The 18,073-nt window shown below is 38.7% G+C and overlaps 2 protein-coding genes and 1 long non-coding RNA gene across 5 annotated transcripts; 1 reads left to right on the forward strand and 2 right to left on the reverse strand.

The window, feature by feature from the left end:
• Positions 1-1,856: 1,856 nt before the first annotated feature.
• Positions 1,857-11,189, reverse strand: ACTR8 (actin related protein 8). 2 transcript variants are annotated; one of them, XM_080625248.1, is made up of 13 exons: positions 11,058-11,189; positions 10,729-10,899; positions 9,669-9,779; positions 9,293-9,397; positions 8,480-8,653; positions 7,842-7,935; positions 7,079-7,211; positions 6,595-6,748; positions 5,578-5,673; positions 4,841-4,981; positions 4,163-4,427; positions 3,682-3,845; positions 1,857-2,894 (listed from the first exon to the last, which is right to left on the reverse strand). In XM_080625248.1, exons 1-13 carry the CDS (start codon positions 11,178-11,180, stop codon positions 2,751-2,753), a joined length of 1,875 nt encoding a protein of 624 aa, XP_080481374.1. In that variant the 5' UTR covers positions 11,181-11,189; the 3' UTR covers positions 1,857-2,750. The 2 variants fall into 2 exon arrangements, with proteins under 2 accessions (XP_080481374.1, XP_080481375.1); XM_080625249.1 differs by lacking the exon at positions 11,058-11,189 and having other exon boundaries at positions 10,682-10,819.
• Positions 11,190-11,303: 114 nt separating this feature from the next.
• On the forward strand, positions 11,304-14,833 carry LOC308224911. Of its 2 annotated transcripts, XR_013957615.1 has the most exons (3): positions 11,304-11,414; positions 11,933-12,026; positions 12,927-14,833. It is a non-coding gene; the product is annotated as an uncharacterized lncRNA (long non-coding RNA). The 2 variants fall into 2 exon arrangements; XR_013957616.1 differs by lacking the exon at positions 11,304-11,414 and having other exon boundaries at positions 11,898-12,026.
• On the reverse strand, positions 12,644-16,253 carry SELENOK (selenoprotein K). The gene is made up of 5 exons (XM_080625250.1): positions 16,119-16,253; positions 15,552-15,642; positions 14,719-14,799; positions 13,979-14,071; positions 12,644-12,782 (listed from the first exon to the last, which is right to left on the reverse strand). Exons 1-4 carry the CDS (start codon positions 16,135-16,137, stop codon positions 13,984-13,986), a joined length of 279 nt encoding a protein of 92 aa, XP_080481376.1. The 5' UTR covers positions 16,138-16,253; the 3' UTR covers positions 12,644-12,782; positions 13,979-13,983.
• Between the last annotated feature and the right edge of the window lie 1,820 nt (positions 16,254-18,073).

An 18,073-nucleotide genomic window follows, 5' to 3' on the forward strand; every position in this document is an offset into this window, starting at 1 on the left:
TACGCTTGCAAAAATCTTGGAAAAGCAGTGCTTTGGAATACAAATATTTGAATATCGATATCCTGTTAAGAAGCAGATGACTTTGGTCTTAGATGACTTCAAGTACACTGCCCTTGGTGCATTTTACCTTTCATCGCTTAGATTTTCAAGGTTCATGCTTAATACAGTAACGCTGCAGTTCAGGAATTATTTATTTTGTTAACTATTGCTCATGGTAAAACTCTAAACAAAAGGAGAGAACAACTGATGATGGAGGTACCTTCCAGAAACATGGGAAGAACTTGGAGGGAGCAGATTCAGACCGGTATGTCTTGTTTCTTTCAAAGTAGGGAAGAAAAGTAAATAAATTAGTCAACAGCTCTGTAGTGTGCAGTGTGATTACTGACCATTTTTCATTACCTTTTAGCACGATTTCTCTTCCATATGCAGACATTTGAAATGCTCATTTCAGTAATCCACTAACTGAAGACAGCTTTTTCAGGTGTGCAAGACTTATTTTAGTGTGATTGTTCTTTCTCTGTCAGAGATCCTCACAATTTATTCAGCTGGAAGACTTGCGTGTTTTCTCCTTGCTGCTCTACTCATGCTGACTGTGTAACTGTGTAACAGTGTAACTGCTGCAGGAGCTGCGTCATCACAAACCAAGGTAAGAACTCTCACTGTTTTTAACTTCAGTATTTCTCTAATTCCTCTTTGAGTTTTGCTGCAAGCATTTCGTTAGATAAGATTATATGTAAGATACTATCTTTTAGGTGTCATTGTAATAGAAACTCTCAAGTTTCTTTAGGCAACTGCAGATGTGGTTACATTTAGTTTAAATTAGTATTGCACTTTTGAAGGGCATTGCCCACTGGCCTCACTGTGATTTGGTTCACGTTGCAGGGTGGTTGAGGAGTGCAGCCTTGATTCTCTCAGATGAAATTAAACTGGAAGATGGGCTCTAGTCAACCTAACACAGCCGAACCATTAATGGGTGTGCAGGCCACAGGAATGGGGTAGGGCTAAGCTCCCTGAAATAGTGTTTCTTGGCCCAGTTGTTTTGCTCTGTAGTCTCTACCATTCTACCAGACCAGGCAGGCCTGGCCTTTTTCCTTCAATGTTTTTTATTTCCCCTAAATGAAGAGTAAATATTTAATCTCTTAAACACTTGTAAAATCAGTGAATCATTTAGAGTGTGGACCATTTTTAGTTAGAGCTTTCCTCTTTAGCAAACATCAGCTGGGATCATGTGAGCATTTTGGTGTTTAATTTTTCTTTGCTTAGCACATTTTCTCACGGTTTTAGTTTTGCAGAATGACTAACATATTAAGTCTGTAATGTAAGGCTGCTCCCTCACTGTAGATGACCTTAAGTTGCTCTAGCTACTGAACACTCTTTCTGCTAAACTTACCTGGAGACAGGTAAGTGCAGGTAAGGTGTCTAAGTTGGATCTATTTCATCATGAAGATGGGAATCAAAGCTTTAAATTCTGATTTCGGTTCATTAGTTTTGCTTTTCATACTCTTATACAAAGTTATCTAATTTTTTCCTAGGAAAAAGTAAGAGACACAGAATCAGTCCCCTCTCTATTCCCCTGTCACTTTAGAATGCCGTTCAAATTGTTCACATTGTTTGTAGAAATACTAATATTTTAAGGGAGTGTATGGGGTCTTTTTTGCTAAACAGATTCTTTTAGGCAATTTTTTGAAAAGGCGCAGCTACAACCACATGTTGAAAGTACTGGCGATATATCCAGAAGTGTGTTTTCATCATACTGTCCTTTCTTTTTCTGGCAGCATGAGGGCTGACAACACCTGATGAGGTGAACGACTCTGATTCTGCTGAACAACTGATGTTATGGTAGCCATGTGGGAGAAAAGGAGAATTATTGCAAAAGGTCCTGTACAATCATGTGCTGGTCAATAATCACGACATCATTACAGAAGAAAATCCCCAGCAAATAGCATTTCTGGAGCTAAGGACTGGTTGTTGGGAGAAAAAGTCTGTGTACCTGTACCATGGGATCAAGGTTGGTGCTGGCTGTACAAAAATGCATCTAGTTCTTCTGGGTGTATTATATTGGATTTTTTTTTTTTTTAATAGGCAGAAAAGTAGATAACTACCATGGATAATAAGAAACTAACAAGAGCTTCTGATGTTGAGAAGAGGGAAGAAAAAATACTCCACTTCAAATTTTTAAGTCTTTTAACTGAATATCATCATTTATTATATAAGCAGAATACTAACAACAACTGTAGTTTTGGGTCTCCATTTCACTTCTCTCATGATGATCTATATAACAATTACATAACTGCTATGTAATAACAATTCCATCTCCTAGTAATATTAGAATAGGAATCAGAGTAAGGTATGAAACCCACAACCTGCACTCTTCAGCTATTGCTTCTGTGTATGTGTATGTGGCATGAATCTTGGTTTAACATCTGGACATCAATATTTTATTCCTTAAATTCCCACACGGTGCAATTCTCATAAACATAACTTGTATAATACAGATATAGTAAATTTGGAGATGACTGAGATACTCTGTACACAGACTTGAGTGCAGACAATTCAAAAGGGGAAGAACAGCAATGCTAAAGTAATGTGTGCTTCTTGCACCACTTGGAAAAAATATCAGTTGAAGCTAATTTTAATAAAATACAAAAATATCTATCAGCAGAAGATCAACACATCTGCATTGGAAAAAAGGGGCATATGGAGAAAGGAATCTTCAGTTAGGCAGGTTCTACTGTAACCATATCCATTCATTACCATACAAATGCAGCTCGCTCTCTTAACATTCTGACACCAAACCGCTGCCATTCTCGCTGATATATCCACAGCTCCTGAGTTGTATCAAGACAGGCTAAAACAGCACCTCCCTTCCATGCAATTAAGCGGGGATCCATATCCTAAATTCAAAACACAGATTGTACACAATCACTGGTCTAATTTTGCGTAGCTCTCCAAAGTTGTATGTTAATTTTTCCAACAGAATTCACCTCTTAGGATCTTGGGGAGGGGGATGAGAAAAGAAGTTTTTCAAAATTACTCAGGAAAAAATAGTGAGATAAAAATATGGAAAGAATAAAGATGTTTCAAGGAGTCACTTTTTAAGATGCCTCCTAGGCATGTCATGAACATCCTGCATTCAGCAATGTAGGCTCTGAAATAAACTCAAGTTTTGATTTTACAAATTTGCCTGATTAATGCTAAGTGAAAATGGCTCTTTTAATGCCATACTTTATTAATAATAATCATAAACCATAATGAAATTTCTTGCTGAGCTTTCTTAACTTCAGAGGCCAGACTGTTTCTTTGAAAATATGGCCATTAGTTAATCAAAACTAGTGGTCAATACTAGTAACACTCTTGCTGCGCCTCTAACATCCTGCCTATAAGCGGAGAGTGCTGTGTGCTAAAAGCTCTCCTACATCTCTTCAGATATTCAACTAATCTGTGGTTTTGAAAGAATCATAGAATGATAGAATAGTTAGGGTTGGAAAGGACCTTCACATCATCTAGTTCCAACCCCCCTGCCATGGGCAGGGACACCTCACACTAAATGATGTCACCAAAGACTCCACCCAACCTGGCCTTGAACACTGCCAGGGCTGAAAGAGTATGGTTTTTTTAATCTTTCAAAGATTTCAACCAATCATAATTTATTAACCATTTAGTTTTCAGTAGACAGTATACCTTGGGTCTTGTGATGACTTCAACATTTTCAACAACTCTTCTGAAAGAAGGTGGCATTTTGTTTAGAATTCGGTGTTGAAGAAACTCTTGAGCTTTATGAAACATAAGACCTCCTCCCACGACTAAGATAGAGCTGTACATCTTCTTTTTTGTATCATCAGATGCTGGAATGAATGGATATATAGAAATATAACTGGTTTTTAAAGTTAAAATGGCCTGTATTTGTATTATAAAGAATTTAGTGCAAGTCAAACCAGATAGAAAACAATGTTTGCTTTTAAAATTATTTTTCTGTTCCCTGGAGATTCAAAATATTTATCTCAAGAAGCCTCAACAAAGATGCAAGTATAAGGAATAGTGTACCTACTCTAGAAATGATAAAAACTTAGGGACATAGATCTTACTTCAGTGAAACGTAGGAGTTACCACGAATGAACACTGACATTTGTATTTTACAGAATTGTACAAGTGGAATTCTTACCACAGCAGTCAATACTATGAAGAATGGCTTTGTCAAGGCCTAAGGCTTTGCCTTCAAACTGAGAAATAGCTGTTTTCCTGGACATGTGTGCTGTTAAAGGTTCCTCTGAGTCATTTCCAGACATCATACAATCACTCTGGGAAGATCCTAGTTCTACTTCTTGTGGGTACATCCTCTCTGAAATGTCTGAGGCTTGGCCTCTCAAGTCCCCTTCAAATGCACCAGGCTTTGACATAGATTTTCTATCAGCTGTAGCTTTTGAAGACTTAAAAAAAGAGAAAACAAGGTAAACTATGAAAGATGTAAAAATATCTTCAGCAGGTTAGAGAACAATACAAAGACTTAATTAAATGCCATCCTATTTCCCTTCATAACAGAAATGTTAAGCACTGCATTATTACCTTGTATAATTTGCATTTTAATCTGCTCTGTCAAAGTAAGGTTTTAGTTTGAACTCCATCAGATTTATCTATGCCATAATATGAAGCCCTCAGACTCCAAAAATACACAGGTCTAATTAAAAAGTTGTCTAGACATCCATAATCCCTTAACATAAGTTTATTCTTTCATGCTCTGATCCAGGTAACAAACTTTGTTTTCTAAGGTGAGCTAATAAGCTCTGATTTTATTCCCCAATCAAATAATACTTAATGACAACTAAAATGAGCATTCACACACCTGCTCCTGCTTACTTTGTGTGGCTACCAGATAATGTTCATCATGAGGATCCTCAGGGTCACCTTGTGACCTGTGTTGCAAAGTTGTCATTTTTTGTCCAACAATTCCAAAAGTTGCTGGATAAAACAGAGCCATTGGAGCCTGAAGAATGAGAGATTTCGCATGTGTTTACTCCACAGTTTTACATTTTTGGGCATTTACTATGGAAAAAAAACCCACCACAAAACCACCCAAAAAACAAAAAAACACAAAACCTTGTTCTATTTTCCCCACAGTTCAAAATTAAGTATACATTTTTCCAAAGAGCTGTGTAAAATGCTTAAGTGTCTTCAGCTTTGTCTAATTAAAACCAAAACAAACCCACAAACCAACAAATACACTTGTACATGTACACAATGCCAGATTCTGGCATTGTACAGTAAGTAAGTACTCAAATGCAGTTTGTTACCAAATTAGAATATTCAATGGTGAGCTGAAAAACTTGCAATATTAGAATTCTTTGCACTTGAAAGATAAATATCATATTTAGATGAAGCTACAACCATTCTAGCTAAAGCTAGTAAGGAAGTCTTGTGCACCCACTATGCTGCATTAGGTGCCTTCATGCATATAATAATTAACTTTAAAACTATCAACAAGTGTATGTTAAGAACAATGCATAAATCATGTAAGCTTAGTAGCACTGGGCCCAAATGCTGAATATAATTCTTGTAATTAAAAAATACCAAAAAGATCACCTGTAATTTTTCATCCCCTAAACGGAACTGGTACAGTAAAGCTGGAGAATCTGGATGCCGAATTTGGAACTCATGATCTTGCAATCCAGAAATATCCTAAGGTCAAAAAAATGTAGACAAAATTTTATTTTTGCGTCTTTTAGATACACATGATCCACTTAAAACTGTAGGAACAACAAAGAGTAACAAAACTATTCAGACTATGAATGTAATTTGCCTATTCTTGAATTGAACACCTCCCATATGAAGACAGGCTGAGAGAGTTGGGGCTGTTCAGCCTGGAGAAGAGAAGGCTGCGTGGAGACCTCATAGCAGCCTTCCAGTATCTGAAGGGGGCCTACAAGGATGCTGGGGAGGGACTATTCATCAGGGACTGCAGTGACAGGACAAGGGGTAACAGGTTCAAACTTAAATAGGGGAAGTTTAGATTGGATATAAGGAAGAAATTCTTTACTGAGAGGGTGGTGAGGCACTGGAATGGGTTGCCCAAGGAGGTTGTGAATGCTCCATCCCTGGTATTGTTTAAGGCCAGGCTGGATGAGGCCTTGGGTGGCATGGTTTAGTGTGAGGTGTCCCTGCCCATGGCAGGGGTGTTGGAACTGTAGGTCCTTTCCAACCCCAACTATTCTATGATTCTATGATTTTCCCTTTAGCATGATCTGCCAAAACAACTTTCTACATGCCTAAGACTCTAAAATGAGAAGAGAAAAAAGAAAAGGCCTGCTGGCCAAGTAACTGAAGTTGAATAACAGTGAATATGCAGCTACTATTAGCTTCTTTCAGTAATAAGGACAAAGAAACAACCTTTCTAAGAGTTGGGATTCCTTTTAACTAGAAGAAAAATAAAAGAACTTTCAAATACTTCAAGTTTAAAGCTTTTCAGACTCTTGTCAGTATTCTACTGAGTAAAATATTACTATTTATTCTATTTATAAGCAATTATAGGCTGACCAAAAATAGCATTCTGTAAAAGAAAAAAAAAATTACTTGGAGAATACATTACTTTCCCTTTCTCACCTGATCTAGATGACAAAATGTCTCCTTTAGGTGCTGAAGCAGCAGGCAATCCAACTTATTAGTTAACTGGCAGTCTCTATATGGGAATCCTGCTCGTTGCATAAGCCAATAAAAACATCTTGACACATCAGATCCTCCATATGCAAGGCACAGCCTAAAACACAGGGAAGAACAAGAGTATTTTATTTATTTGCTGAAATAGTGGCCTTCTACAGTAGGATGTAGAGAAATACCAGGAACACTTTAGACATGCTGTGATCATGACTTTCATATAGTTTGCAGAGCACAGGATCAATTCTGCCCATTTTCTTCTTTTAAAGATGTCAGAATTCTTTAAGGTTCATATTGTAACATGATGAGATTCTTAGATGACTAACAGTAAAAAAACCCTGTTATTTATAGAAAAAAATACTCATTTTTAAAGTCAAATCTTTGGTAAGCAACAAAGTACATGCTTATATTTATTCTGCATATTAAAAGATACCTGGTGTTGCGATGGGAAACACCATCTTCTACACAGCAAACACTTGTCTTCTGATCTCCCACATCTACAATGCATGCGCTGCTTAAACCACTTCCAAAGGTAGCACAGACAGATTCCTGGTGTACAACAATTCCTAGCAGTGCAAGAAAAAGGTATATCTAATTCATGCGAAGTGCCAGAGCCATGTTGCTGATATTTAAAGGACACCCGAATCTCTTTTAAAATCTACACAATAGCCTGATTCTGCACAGAGAGTCTGTATATTTAGTGAAGATGGGGGTGGGCTTAGAGATTTTTTTGTTGGGTATGTCCTTAAAAGGCTTGAGAAAAGCTATGAGAAGGGTGGATGCCTGTATTCAAATGTTCTTATTTTTTGTAAGATTAAAGATACTGCTGTCAGACTTTACTTTTTTGTTTTCCTAGTTTTAATCCAATATTATTTGATTAAAATTATTATAATTTGATTATCAAATTTATATTATCAAACGATAATAATTTGATTATCATCACCTGTAGCATTTTAGATATGCCCTTTAAGTAATTATAAAATAAGGTCTAATTTCACTCTCTGCTTTCCTTTAAACCCCCCATTAGACCTGTAAAAGAGTACCATTAAAAGAGACACCAGTTACGGGAAAAGCAAAATTTGGAAGGTGCTGGTCTCAGCCAAACTGGGAGTGATGTGCAAAAATGTGCCTTAACGGGAAAAAACCCTAATCTTTACAGTATTAATCATCAAGTGTTTGCTTATGTATGGTTTTACCTGAGAAGCCCATCTTCATTAGGATCATATTTACCAGTTCTTTCACGTGTTGTTTATTATAGATGTCTGGAATCAGTAAAATGCACCTGTAGTACTAAAGATTAAGTAAATTGAAGCCAGCTCTCAAACTAAGTTGCTCTTTACATTCTTGGATACCTGATTCTAAGGAAGAAAGCGTAATACACAAGTTATTAAAAGAAGTGAAATTACGGAAAGGGAGAAGATTTTTATTACTTTAAAAAATGAGTTCAAATGAAGTACCAAGTTAAGAATTTATAGGCCACTAAAATATTTAGAAGCACATCAGATATGAGAAAACATCTACTTGGCAAGGACAATAAATTGTGCAAGTATTAGGCAACCATTCCTTGGTTGCATTCTTTACATTCAATGCAAAGGAAAAAAAGAACCAAACCAAACAGACTAAGACTGAAACCTCCTTGCTAGAAGTTCTATTAACAATTCTTATCTTAAAAGACATGGACAAAATTCCAAATTGTCTTAGGAACCATGCTCATCAGCAGAAATAATTTATTTCTTAAGAAAACCATCAGTAAGAGGCTACTAATTACAGCAGGTTGCTTCTCTGTTACAATAAAATTTGCAGAACTGGATACATGAATGTGTTCAAAGCTCACCTTTAGGTCTTTCAATGGTATTTCCAGATATTTTTGTATTGCATGTGACCATATAACTTCAAGGTCTGCTAATACCGCAGTGAGGGAGCCACCAGGTCCTGGATGGAGATTCAACTGCCCTCTTCTAATAGGCCAATGTATATTGTATGAATCTAGTGGATTAACATACAGTGCCTGAAAATAAGAGATGATATTCTACGCATTGCTGTTCCCCACAGATTAGTATTAAATACTACACAAATATTTCAGAAGCAGATACAAGACATACAGCAGCAAGATGAAACAGCAATACAGTGGATTTCTTTTTAACAGGGCCTGATTATGAGGCTGTAAATAAAAAAAAAGACATTAAATACATGGTTTAAATCATTTGAATGTTCATATCCATGGACATTTACTGAGCATAATGGTATATTTTTCCATTATCTGAAATTAGTAATTAAAACAACTTAAAGACTTTTAAGCTCATGAATACCTAATTACTCAGCAGTGATTTCATGTACTGATCCTTTAATCAGTTTCTTGCGTTTTATCCGAATTGTACCAAATGGGCAAAGTTCTAGCCTAGTCCCAGTGGAAACACTGATTTATAGCAGTAAAGGATACAGGACACATCTTAGGCAAATGGGGGAACTTGTCTCATTTTGTTGAATGTTAACAAATACACTGTTAGACCACAGTAAGTTTCTCCTGTATTGCTTGACTGAATTTCTGTGTCTTTCAACACATGCTAACAGAGCAAACTACTACTGATTACACAACTGCATTAAAATATAACATGGAGTCTCATTTCAGCAGGAAAATGAGTCTTACCTCTTCTCCTACCAAAAATTCAGGATGATTTGATGTGTTTGTCCACTTGGCCCCAGAACTGTGATCTAAAATAGCTGGCCGCATCTGTCTGTTGTATGACCTGGCCTGAAATGTTATCAAAGCAAATGCTGTTGACAGGTATTTTACCAGTCACTTTTTATGCATGAAAGAACAAAGAAACATCCCTCCCGAGCCCAGCCCTCAAAGAACCATTTTAGATCTCAATTTTCTCAGATATTCAGAGTTCAGATCTTCACACAACAGCACTATCCGTATTTGCTTTATAAAGGGTATCCATGCTTGTCCACTAAGACACAGCATCACACCAAATGGCTTTATAAATGAACAATTTAACAAAATGTTAAGAATGAGTTACCTGATCAGGTGACACTGGTATGCGTCTCGCGCCATTTGACATCTTTTTGGACCATATTGCTTGGTCCACCATTTTCAGGCCATTTTGTCTCTGCTCAGTACTTTCAGGTTTCTAAACAAAACCCACAAATATGCAGTGTAAGTACTTGCTTTCCAACTACATGTCAGTACACTGGTAATACTGAAGCTCTTATTAAACAATTAAATCATTACTGTAGTCGACAGACAGTAGCAAATACAGAGGTTATACAATGTAAAAAAAAAAATGTTTATTTTAAAGAAACTCTTTCATACTTGAGTTCCCAACACCTATTTTTCTAAGTCACTTTGAATCTTTTAACTGATTTTAATGGCTGCTGAACTTTATCTCCAGAATATCGAGCTCAGGACACTATCTAAGTACAGAAATATTAAGTAAGAGAAAAAAATGTCTAAATAGATCCCAATTATTTTAAGGTGAGGCTTAATATTAGAGACATTAATTTGATTATTTCTTTTTACAAATTCAAATTATGAGAAAGATCACCACATATTTTCTGAGCAGGTTGGACTAAGATGACTTGCTATGTTATCCTATTTACAAACCTACTTGTCACCAGCACATTCAAAAAGAGATGTCCAATTCTAGTTCTACAGTTAGCATTCTACAAACAGAAATACCATGTGTGATACGAGACCATGGAGCAGAGAAATCAATGTGTACTCAACCTATCAATTTATTAGATTTAGTTCATTGTGAACAAATCAAATAAACTGCATAGAGTGGTGCAAGTCTATGGAAGGTGTCCCTACCCATGGCAGGGGTTTGAAATTAGATTATCTTTAAGGTCCTTTCCAACGTAAACCATTCTAGGATTCAATGGCTTCAGTAAAGTGGCATCTACTGCATATTAAAAGAGAAAAAAGAAAATTGCCTTGAGACAAACTCGTCTTTTCTGGAAGTACATAATGCACAAGGGGAAGACACACATTGCACAACAGAAAATGCAACGGAAAGAGGGCATTAAAATAAACGTTTTCGCAAGCTCGGAGTATGCTGTCACCGGTGTGCGGCCGCTTACATTGAGCCCGTCCCTAAGGAGCCAGCTGTCCCGGTAGGTCGCCTGCCCCTGCTGCTTGTGCCGCCGCGCGATAACATGGGGAATGCCCACAGGCAGCGTGTCCGTGGCCCTCCCGAGCCGCAGCGTGGTCGAGCCGGGGTGTATCACCACGATGAAGTTGCTCTGTATTTGCTGGAATCACAACAACGCAGGCGGGAGTGAGGCGGTGCCTGCACCGCCCCGCACTCAGCCCTTTAAAGGGCCGAGCTCGGCCCGCCCCAGTGCAGTCATCCGGCCTACCGGAAGGGAACACCACCCCCAGGAGCCGCCGCTCTGCAGCCGGGCCTCACCTCCTGCAGGGACTCGGGCACGGCGGCGGGGACGATGGGCCGCTTGACGCCGCGCTGCTCACGCTCCCGGTCCCGCTCCTTGTCCTTCCCGTTCTCCGCCTCGCCCTTCTCCGCCTGGGTCATACTCGCCGCCGGGCGGAAGCCGCTTCTCCGAGAGTCGAGTGGCGCTGCCAAGCTTGCGCGCGCGCGGCGGAAGCGGGCGGGCGTGCGCGTGGCACCGCCCCTCAAGCAGGTACCGTGGGGCGGCTCGAAAGGATCTTCAGGGGTGGTAGCCCTGCGCCGTCTCGTTCCGCAGCGGGGCGGGCAGCGGCGGCGCAGGGGGTTCCCCCGAGCTCTGCGGTGAGGGCACGGGCGGCGGTAAGCGGAGAACCAGAGGGGTGCCGCCGTAGGAGTTCGGAGCAGGCAGCAGCCAAAGCTGTCAGCTGGGCTGGTCCTGCGGGTGGGGCGGAGCAGGGAGGGCGCGGCCCGCCAGCTGTCTAAAAAATACGGTGTCAGTAAAAACACCTTAGTCCAGCGATAGATGTGATACACGTATGAGGAACTAACGGTGACTACCTGTGCACAAGCGATCTGTGTGTGGGAAGTTCCTCCATGAACTAAGATGTGGCGTCTGGGTGGCATTGAGGAAGATGCATCTGTTGGACTGAAGGCAGTTTAAAAGATAGTGACTTTGTGCTGGCTGTCTGTAAAAGCAGCATGAGGCACCCGCGGGGTGATTTCACCAAAACCAGCTAATTATCAGATGTGTATGCTAACCAAGGGGCATTGTTGGATGTTACTAAAGAGATTATTAGAGAAGTGTAACTAGAAAAATTGCAGTGGCACCTTTGTAGAAGATAATTTGGATTCTTGGTAGCCAATCTTTTTTCAAATAGATGCAGCTTTCTCTGGGTAAACAAAAAACTAACCCTGACCCCCAAGACCAGCAGTAATAACTCCCATCCTGACATGGAGCAAATTACTTAAAAGGTAATTACTGTTTAAAAGAAACTCTTCTGTGTTAGCACTCGGTATTTGAGTTTACTGGTACTTAAGTTTTTCTTCATGTAATAAAAGCAAAGCCTTATTTAATTGAGAAAAGTCTTGTGCAGCAAATGGGCTTTTATGGTGGAGTGTTTATAATGGAGAAGGAAGCTGCTTCAAGAGGTGCTTATGAACCAGGTATGCTGTAAAACCCATTATGGCCCTTAAGGAAGTGTGTTTGTGAAATACATGGATTGTAAAAGTAATTTTTAAGTTGCATTTTAAAAGTGGTTTTAGGCTATCATTAATACCATTAAAAATACAGAATGTTAGTACTGACAAAAAAATAAGAGTAAATACAAAACCTATTGGGAAGCACTTCTTTGACTCTTGAGGGACCTTCTGTAGCAATTATGTGCTCTTCCTCATTTGAAAAGGGTTTTCTGTATTTCAGACAGATTTTTCTAGGAATGATGTGACAAGCCAAATTATTTATTACTTTGCAGCTACAGTAAAATACTCAGAAACTATACAAAGACTTCAGACAGTAAACACGTATTTAATGAAACTGTGGTTCAGTTACACTGGATCCTTGAAGGAGTTCCCAGTACAACTTCATTAATCTGTTTATATCACAGAACAGTTCCCAGTTAGACATACACACTCACAACATTCAAACTCATTTGGTCCACTGCTAAACTCTTCTTCCCATTCATCTTGTAAATGTGTATGCTTTTGCTTGCCTCTTCAGCAGGCATTTACCTAAAAGACAAAGTAATTACAGTACCTTTAAAGGCCTTTATTTGTGAGATAAAACTATGTAAGTAATATTTTTTTAAATAAAATCATTCTTAACTTAGCTAAATGAGACATGCTAAAGGCTTGCAAACTTCTGTTCCCGAGCAGGTTACACAGTGCTGGTATTACCTAAAAACTCTTCTGGCAGCCTTTGCTGGCCTTATGTCTTGTCAGAAAGAAAAAAACCCAAACATCGAAATGGAAAAAAAAAAAAAAAAAAAAAAAAACGTCGTGGAAAGCAGCTTATCCTTCTTCTAGGGAACTGAAGTCCTGGTGCATGTGCTTTTTGGAATATGAACTTTTCCCTACAGGATTTACAGGTATTAACCACCTGTGTGCATTTGCTTTTTTCTTTTTTTTTTTTCTTGTAACTTTTGTTATGGTAACAATGGGGAGTGGTTCAGGAAAGAGAAGGATTGTTTACAGAAGTCTTAAAGTAAATTAAACTATACTATACATGCATCCAGTGTTGGATGAAATGCCTACCAGCCAAACTAACTAATAAACCATAATTAAAGTTCAGGCAGTCATAAGAAATACAAAGACCAGGCCTTTTCACTTTTTTTTCTTGCCCCCCTCCTCCTTTTAAGCAACTCTGATTTATATGCTTCACTAGAACTGAAGATTTGCATAGCTATATCACAGTAACAGAAAAAAAGATTTCTACTAATAATCCTTTAACAACTTCATTAATTTCCTCCTTTCCTATTGAGAAGTATCTAGTTTAAGCAAAAAACTTCATGTGTCATATGATAAGTATTAGAAATGCAAACTAAGTTTCAGTCACTATTGTTGTGGACAGGACTTGTCATTTTGTTAGCTGCAGATTTAAAGTTATAAATATTTTTTACCAGTGTTCAAAATTTTTGCTGTACTTTGTATATCCATTTCTATGCAATTAAAAGTAGAAGCTCACTGTTCTGAGCCAAAACCTTTTACTCCCCCTTCTCTCTCGCCCTCCTCCTTTACTGAAAGTACCTAACCACTTTGATTCTCTTCCCAGTTTGGTAACTTTTGCAAAAGGAGGACAAATGGAGGACTCCGTTCTACCTTAATTTTCAATTACCACTGTTATTTAAAAAAAAAAAAAAAAAAAAACCAACCAAACAACCAAACCAGAAAACTAAGTTCAAAGCAGGATACAGCACATTTGGAGTTACCTTCCTCATCCACCTCCAGCCATTGGTGGTGGACTAGGGCCTCCACCCCAGTGATTTATCTGACCCATCCTACGGCGAGGAAGTGCTGGAGGCCTGAAAAGAAAGCAAGAAGAACATCTATTTAATCAGCATGGAATTGTTAAACTAGAAATAGAAGAACACTGTCTCTAAATGATGGTAATTAGAAAATCTGAACTCTGGAAGAGTTGTTCAGGTTTCATGTGAAAAGCTGTAAATTTAAATCCCAACCAGTCACAAAAATTCTCATAAGCAAACTATTCTAATTACTTCTGTCTCCAAAGAGAAAGCTGTGGCTACTTGAGGCTTTTACAAAGTCTTATAAACAAAAAGGTAGATAAGCCATTAAGAAACACCATACCTATAGTGTTTATAGAAATTATATTCCTATAACTGTTTTTCTTTATCTGTAGGTAATCCAGTACATGATTGTTTTAATGTAAATCAAATGCTGAATAGAAGCAAGTGTAACAAAAAACAATTCAACAAAGATGCATATTGTCTATTAGGCAGGTTTGAAAAACAGTTTGTGTTAGACTACAATGTTATTACAGCTACCCAAAGCTACCCATTGTTATCAGTGAGTTTCAGACAAAATACTGCAGATAAATAACATTTTAGTCTCACATGATCCAATTCAATGACAACTGTAATATGAATATGTGCCACTTTGCTAAGATAAATCATAAAAAACCAGAAGTAGCGTGAGCATGAAAGAATACCCTCTGCCGTCATTGTTTCCTGAATTGGAGGATGATGCATAGCCTCTTCTTCTCAAATCTGGATGAATAATGCTTTGGAAACTGAAAAATAAAAACAGGTGTTGGGTGAACTGATTGCTGGATATAGTTTCTGATTTTTTTGGCTGTGATATAAGAAATGGCCTGAAAACAGTAAGCAGTGTTCAGGAGTGAATAGCGTTATCTTCTCAAGATCACCATTGTTTAATAAATCTTGGCAATTTCTCTCTTACATGTGAAAATAAAATCTGAAGTAATTCTAGATTATACTCAGGCTTAAACTAGAAAATCTACTTTTCTGGTAAGTATGCAATAACTATGCAAGAAATGCATAAACCTGCACAAAGCATAAACCTGTAATGAAAATAAAGAAGTTGAATATATCAAAAGAACTTTTAGATTAACTGGCTTTGATCCAGGGCCACAAATTTGTGATTACTGATGTGTCATTATTTTTACATAGCCAAAATCTATTGTCAGTGGTAGAAAATCTTCAAATGATACCTTAATTATTTGACCACCTATTAGAAACTGTTTAACAAAACCATATGCTTTTGGTTTTTTGCACTATTAAAATGGACGAAATGTCAGACAACTCATCTGGAGTGCCAGTAAGCTAGCATCACTTTTTGTTAAATATACTCTAGGGGGTAATAACTAAAGACACACAGAGTAAAGCATGTGTTTTAGGGACAGTCAATACAAAACGTTGAAGCATAAATCTGACGGTTTTATTGCTGTGTTACACACAGCACTAACTTCTACATAGGAAACATCTGAAACAAATCTCACCAAAAGGATTAATTGCTACTTACAACAAAACCACAAAATCTGCTATAGACCAGAAGAAATCTGTTATAGATGACAATCGCCAAGGAGCCCGGCTCCGGTTATCTAAAACTTGTCCTGCAACACATCAAAGCACATATGAGCCAGGGATGAGTGTGTGACAGCGTATGGTGTTTTACACCGCAACCTGTCTGTCCATTCCGGAGTTGACACGGGACTAGAGGTGGAGAACCCGCCCTTCGTTGGCAGCGGCGGGAGGTTTAGTTCTCTGCCGGGTGTCGTCCAAGTACTTGAAATAACCGGATCGCAGCCACCACCCAATACTGTGTACGGGTGAACCTACTTGTTCGGTCTCTGCTTCCCTGTCTGCAGTTGGAGAGGTCCCATTCACGCTTCCGAGGTTTACGGAACACATTTAGAAGCCCTTAAAGGCTGCTCGGGAGCACGTACGGCTCGAACGCAGGCTGCAGAAGGGCTGATGTGGCAGTGGGGAAGATGCTGGGCTCTCCCCAGCAGCGGCGGTGACCGTTGTACAGCGCCCTACGAGCACAGGCCCAAACACCCTTCCACCCCCTAACCCGCCACCCGCTCACCGTTAGAGATGTATACCATGGCGGCGACCCCGTGCTCTACCACGTCACCTGTCCCCGGCCCCGCTGCGCCGGCGCGGGGGGACGACGCACGCCCAGACTTGCCGCGGGCCGGAGCCTCGCTTCCGCCGGGCGGGGCTGAGGGGAAAGGGGCGGGGCAGTGTCGGGATGGGCGGTGCTTGCTGCCATAATTCCCGTGGTCCAACGGGTAACCCTCGGCTCCCCCCTTCTTCGGTTCCAGCAGGGATCGTTGTGATGGGCGGAGCCTGTTGGTGCTGTGCGGGCCGTGTTCAGATGCGGAGGCTGCTCCCTCAGAGAGGTTGGCTCTGGTTCGATCCCGTAGTGTGTTTGTTGTAGCGGTTACGTCGCTGGGTAGTGCTGCATGAGAGCTGTCGTGCTGTTCCCGAAAACTGTATGAGTTTTCCAGCAATAGCAGGAAACATAGGAGTAGTTATTAGTCTGCCGGGGACTTTTCCATAAAAATTGGAACTCTTGGGGAGCTTTTGCTGGGCCTCAGACAAAAGCACGTGCTTTGTCTTGGGTTGTTGCTTCCTTTAGTTGTTGAAACGAGTCTTGTCTATCCCCATGGCTTTCTCTCGTGGGCTATTGACAGTGGTAACTCATTGTAGTAATATTAGAAATATAACCAAATGCAGGTAATTATTTAGAACTGCTCTCCAGAGGCAACTTACTCCTTTTATGCAGCAACATGTATATGGCAGAGTATTCCCATTGTGTTGGTGGGAATGTTCTGCCCAGAGTGTTTGCTTATTTTATTTTTATAAACATACTGTCCTGCAAAATGTGGCTAGCATTTCTTCTCATGGAGAATCTATGCTTGTAAAGTTGGAGGTAATGCTATGCTATACAGGCAAATTTAACATAATACCTTATCTTTTTTATTTCTTTTTATTATTATTTTAAGGCAGTAGACAAGGAATGTGCAATTCTGCTGGGAAACAGAATTAGTGAAAATGAGTAGAAAAGTATTTTAAAACTGCCTTTGCAAGACCTGTCTTCCCTACAATGACAAGGTAATCTTTTGCTAAACCTCTTAACACAGAAGTGTTGTCTGAAGTTGAAATATAGGTATGACAATCTAGTTCTTCCCTAGTAAAGAAATTGTTGCAACTGACAGGTGTTTATAAATGTCATATATTTCAGAAATAAACACTTGGAAGAGCATGAAAGTAATTGTGAAAAAAAGTGTCTGTAACAACACACAGAAAATAAATATTTATCATCAATATAGGAGCTAGGTAATATAATATAATTATATATTATATAAATTATATATATTATATATTTTATATATAAAATGTAATATATATTATATATTATATATATTATATATAATATAATATAATTTAATAAATGGGGAAATACAGGAGTCTTTAGGAAGTAGTGGGTGCTACACAGTGCATAATGGGAATAAACGCAGGCAGTATGTTAAAATCATGCAGGGACAACACCTGTCTTTTTTCTTACTTAGTTGTGTCTATGATGATTTTCTAATTATTTTTTTTTTAAATAACAGTCAAGTGTAATCATATCAGTTTATGAATTGCAAAACACAACCTACATAGGTGGAGAAGAAAGCCAGATTTAGTCAGTAAGTCCTTTGACCATTGTAGGTTCTCAATGAAACCAGGTAAATGGAACAGTAAACTGGAAGATATATTTGTGTACTTTCAATTTATGGAATGCATAGTAGATCTGATATTGTGTATTAGGTGATACTGTTATGTAAATGCTAAGCTTATACAGAAAGTGAAAATATTACTTTAAAAAGGTATTGTGAAATTACAGAAAAATAACAGTACCCAGGAAAAGTATGTAACAAATGCATGCGTTTAGTATGCTAACATGTAAAACCAATATAATCTTGGTTTTAAATGATTTTCATAAATATGCTTTGTTTTCTTTTCACGAGGCTTAGAGACAAAACAGCAAATTAA

This window comes from Psittacula echo, assembly GCF_963264785.1.
Source record: "Psittacula echo genome assembly, chromosome: 9".
NCBI classification, from domain to species: Eukaryota; Metazoa; Chordata; class Aves; order Psittaciformes; family Psittacidae; genus Psittacula; species Psittacula echo.

Excerpts from the sequence above, each read along its gene's own strand:
- ACTR8 (XM_080625248.1), bottom strand. The coding sequence starts at position 11,180 with ATGACCCAGGCGGAGAAGGGCGAGGCGGAGAACGGGAAGGACAAGGAG. Across the intron at positions 4,428-4,840 it reads CACAAAGTAAGCAGGAGCAG|TCTTCAAAAGCTACAGCTGA; the intron begins GTGTGTGAATGC and ends TCTTTTTTTAAG. Across the intron at positions 2,895-3,681 it reads AAGTCATCACAAGACCCAAG|GATATGGATCCCCGCTTAAT; the intron begins GTATACTGTCTA and ends TTTTGAATTTAG.
- SELENOK (XM_080625250.1), bottom strand. Across the intron at positions 14,800-15,551 it reads GCAGATTTTGTGGTTTTGTT|TTTCCAAAGCATTATTCATC; the intron begins GTAAGTAGCAAT and ends TTTATTTTTCAG. Across the intron at positions 14,072-14,718 it reads GGAAACAATGACGGCAGAGG|GCCTCCAGCACTTCCTCGCC; the intron begins GTATTCTTTCAT and ends CTTTCTTTTCAG.